The sequence below is a fragment of the Nematolebias whitei genome, chromosome 6, assembly GCF_014905685.2.
Source record: "Nematolebias whitei isolate Nwh7 chromosome 6, NemWhi1, whole genome shotgun sequence".
NCBI lineage: Eukaryota > Metazoa > Chordata > Actinopteri > Cyprinodontiformes > Rivulidae > Nematolebias > Nematolebias whitei.
Genome location: NC_056503.1, coordinates 35,330,798 through 35,335,343, shown reverse-complemented (window position 1 = coordinate 35,335,343; position 4,546 = coordinate 35,330,798). Strand labels below are relative to the sequence as shown.

The window sequence follows — 4,546 nt, the reverse complement described above, 5'->3', positions numbered from 1 at the left end:
TGACCTGACTGAAAATTGTTGGATTTTATACCTGGATTATTGAGCATGGACTTTGGTGTTGCTAATTTTATATTGCTTAAAAGTACAGTTTCCTCAAATGATTTGGGTGGCCGGTGGTGTGGCCAAAAATTAATTTATGGTGAACTGGGCCACCGTTGGCCACCCCCTGGCTCCGCCATTGCACCACGTGGTGGATAAAATTGTTCCCTTCCATCGCCAGGATCAGTCACTCGGCCACAATGGACAAGAAAAACAAACCGCTGCTTTTCTACACAATGTAACTCCTACCCACTTGAATATCTTGTACAAATAACATTGTTTACTTGCATTCCCTGTTCAGTTCCAGTCCAGAAAAACACTAATCTTGTAAACTACAAACCTTCACTATTCAAATCCTTCAGCGACGGGGGACATCGGCGTACTGCTTGTTTGACTTGGTTTTACTTGTGGGTGCAGCTTTTATGTAAGAGAAACGCTGTATTTAAAGCAATATGTTCCTGCCTGCAGGAGGAGCTCAAACGCAAACTGAGTGAAAGGAACAAATTACTCTGTGATTATGAGGTAAGGCCTTCGATTAGTTATATCGCAACATATTTTTTTAGCTACACATATGCAGTTGAAAGCTTTTTACTGGGTCTGTCTTGTCACAATAGCAGCAGTTTGGGAGGAAGGACAGATTACTGCAGCAACACCAACAAAGGCTTGATGAAGCTCAACATAAAGCACACGAGGTTGGCCACGGACGGGTACGGAGCATGACATGAATAACGCGTTACCACAGCAAACTCTGCATTTCCATGTAAATAAAAAATCACAGTTACACTCTACTCCACACCCAGTAGCAGCCACTTTTCTTATCAACAAATCACTTGATAACACCTCGAGCACTGATGCATTTAGGGAGCACTGTGTTAGAAAGAAAGTTATATTTCCTCGCACGGTAATACAAGGTCTTTATAAAACCCATAGTGGGGTGAATGGTGTGTTTGTTGGGGAGGGTTTTCAGCAGCAGATTAATACACATTTCCTGCACCAGTGAGCTTTCTTTGCAGTGGGATGGTGAATGGGAGAATTACTCACAACAGAGTGCAGCTGTTTTCATCCTCATGATATACATGTCACCTGGTGCAACAATATGAGCCACTGAGGTGTTTAAAATAGGCTTTTTGGACAACAATAAAGCTTTGATTCAGAAGAATAACTCCATCCTGCTGTGCTTTATCATCAGCTACAGTTTGTTCTTTTTATTGCCTTTTCTAATAACAATGATGACAGTATTACCCCGGTTCACCTCACCCATCTTTATTTACCTAAATTGTTTCCATTTGACAGTCATTCCGGAGTGAAAGTGGTGGTTATAGTAATTCAGTGGCAACGTCTCCTCCAGCCTTCCAGCACAATCCAGTATGTACCCTTCTCTTGTTGATATTATTGTATTTTGTCACAGTGGATTATCGTATAAAATTATGACTTTTGGTTATAAAAGTCAGAACTTGGTCAATTTTAAACAGTTGCTGTAAATCTATGATTAAAAATTCAACTAAAATATTTCAAAAAGTAAAAAAAAAGACCAATAAATAACTCAAAATGACAACAGGTAAAAAACTAATACAAAAAGTTTTTCCAATGAATATAGCTTACTCTTTGCATTTAATACATCCACATTTGGTAGAGACTGCATTTTCCAGGTGTTTTATGGGAAAAGGTTATATTTTATGTACAGCTGTCTTTAAAAAAGTAGCCTTAGTATTAAGGCTGGACGATATGGCCAAAACGTTTATCACGATATATTTACTTTCAGTCGATAACGATATAATTCCGATATCGATATAAACAATATAAAAGCCTCAGAAAAAATGTACAAACTGTACAAATAAATTAATGTTCACCTTTTATTTGTATTTAGCCTTCAAAAAAAAAAAATTGAAATCACCGTCAAATAAACATAAAACTCTCAACTTTGTCAATATTAATATATATTAGTTTTAACTTTAAACAACAACATAACCTAACAACCCATGCAGCAAACATCTGTGTTTGCTGCATGGGTTTCTCTTTTGATACAACTGGGGGTGTTGTTTCAGGGACACGTTGGCTCAAACTTTATTGTGCTTCATCTTCTGACTCAGCATATTCTATAGAGTGGAAACTCTTCAGACGGAACAGGTTAGATGTGTTCCCACCGCTAGTTGGGATGACTCTCTGGCACATTTTGCAGCACACTTAAGAGAGCCGAACCACTTCCATACCACCAAATTAGTCTTTCCTCTCTTATCAATGATGTCAACTGCTTTCTCTTCACTTGTGAAAGCTTGTTCAGTCACATTCTGACCGTCATGGGCACTCATTTTGAAGCGAAAGCTAATCGGGCGTTGGAGCTTAGCCTAGCCTAGCCTGCTACCACTGACTCCTTCGAGCTGTGGTGTACGTCACCACGTACTTATGTAGTTGTGTTGAGGCTTTTTTTGTTCGGGTTGAAACTGAAGCGGCCACTTCAACCCAAAGAGAAAAAGAAATGCATCAGTGAAATGCTGTAATCATTACATAATGTCTATCGGAATTGTGCTTAAAACTCATATCACTGTTATTGAATAAAATTATGTTGTGATATATATCACAACCGGTTCAAAAGAAAGTTAAATGTTGGATCCAGGACAGTGGCCCCATACTGAGAGATTGTTTTGATCGAACAGACTGGCAGGTTTTCAGAGAAGCTGCTGAAAATGGAGGTTCGCTTGATCTTGACCAATACACATCCTCAGTACTGGGTTACATTAGTACATGTACTGACACAGTCTCCACTATCAGAAATGTTAAAAGCTACCCAAACAGAAAACCTTGGCTGAATGCAGAGGTGCGTACCCTGCTGGAAGCCAGGAACACTGCCTTCAGGTCTGGAAACTCAGAGGAGCTGAGTAGGACAAGAAAAGAGCTGGTTGCTGGTATTAAGAGGGCCAAGGCCACATATGCAAAGAGGATCGAGGGTCAATTCATCTCACAAGACCCTCGGAGCATGTGGAGGGGCATTAAGTGCATAACAGATTATAAAGGAAGGAGTGAACAATGTCCCAAAGACCCATCTCTGCCTGATGCCCTCAACAAGTTCTATGCACGCTTTGAAGACCCGAACAGACCACCCAGCACCAGACTCACCTCACCACCGGATGAAGAGCATCTCAGCGTGACCTCAGCAGAAGTAAGGAGTACCTTCAGGAGGATTAATCCGCACAAAGCAACTGGCCCAGACAACATCCCCGGAAAAGTGTTGAAGGAATGTGCTGATCAGCTCTGTGAGGTGCTGGCAGACATCTTTAACACCTCACTTACCCTGGAGACAGTTCCCACCTGCCTGAAGACTGCCACCATCATCCCAGTCCCAAAAAAGCTCTACAGTGACTGGTCTGAATGACTATCGGCCAGTGGCCCTCACCCCGATAGTCGCTAAATGCTTCGAAAAACTGGTCATGACTCACATCAAAACAACCATCAACATCAACGAGGACCCTCATCAGTACGCATACCGTGAGAACCGATCAACAGAGGATGCAATCTCCTCTGTGGTCCACACTGCACTCAACCACCTGGAGCAGAAAAACTCTTACGTCCGTATGCTCTTTGTGGACTTCACATCCGCCTTCAACACCATGATCCCCCAAACCCTGATGGACAAACTATCCACACTAGGACTAAGCCCCTCCATCTGCAACTGGGTACTAGACTTTTTAACAAACAGACCACAGTTAGTGAGGATCCACAATCTCTCCTCCTCCACCATAACCCTCAGCACTGGCTCTCCTCAGGGATGTGTGTTGAGCCCCCTCCTGTTTACTCTGCTCACATATGATTGTGCAGCTACCCATCCAGGCTGTCACATTGTAAAGTTTGCAGATGATACAGCGGTGGTGGGATGCATCACAAACAATGATGAGTCCAGCTACAGGCAGGAGGTGGAACACCTGGAGAGCTGGTGCAGAGAGAATAACCTTCACATCAATGTGAAGAAGACAAAGGAGATGATTGTGGACTTCAGAAGGAACAAAAACACCTACACCCCCCTGAACATAAGAGGATCTGCGGTGGAAGTGGTCTCCAGCTACAAGTACTTGGGTGTACACATGAATGACAACCTCAGCTGGAGCAACAACACCACCAGCCTGATCAAGAAAGCTCATCAGAGACTCTACTTCCTCAGACGGCTGAGGCGAGCTGGTCTGGGAAGCTCAGTCCTCACCTCCTTCTACAGGTGTGCAGTGGAGAGCATCCTGTGCTCCAGCATCAATGTGTGGCATGGAGGCTGCACAGCTGCAGAAAGAAAAGCTTTGCAGAGAGTGGTGAAGGCTGCACAGAAATCTGTCGGAATCAGCTTCCCCACCATCACAGACATCTACATCTCCAGATGTAGGAAGAGGGCCACCTGCATCATGAAGGACCCCACTCACCCAGCACACACACTTTTTGCCCCACTCCCCTCAGGAAGGAGGTTAAGGAGCATTAAGTGTAGAACCACTAGACTGAGGAACAGCTTCTACCCTGAGGCTGTTAGACT

General features: G+C 43.3%; 1 protein-coding gene across 1 annotated transcript in view; it reads left to right on the top strand.

Annotated features, from left to right (window-relative positions):
* LOC119410929 (dixin-A) overlaps positions 1 to 4,546 on the top strand; it is a 12,678-nt gene that overhangs the window by 7,552 nt on the left and 580 nt on the right. Inside the window, exons 8-10 of the mRNA XM_037677850.1 lie at positions 508 to 561; positions 654 to 746; positions 1,333 to 1,404. Of these exons, the coding sequence (XP_037533778.1) occupies positions 508 to 561; positions 654 to 746; positions 1,333 to 1,404 (219 nt within the window). The remainder of the gene's footprint in view (positions 1 to 507; positions 562 to 653; positions 747 to 1,332; positions 1,405 to 4,546) is intronic.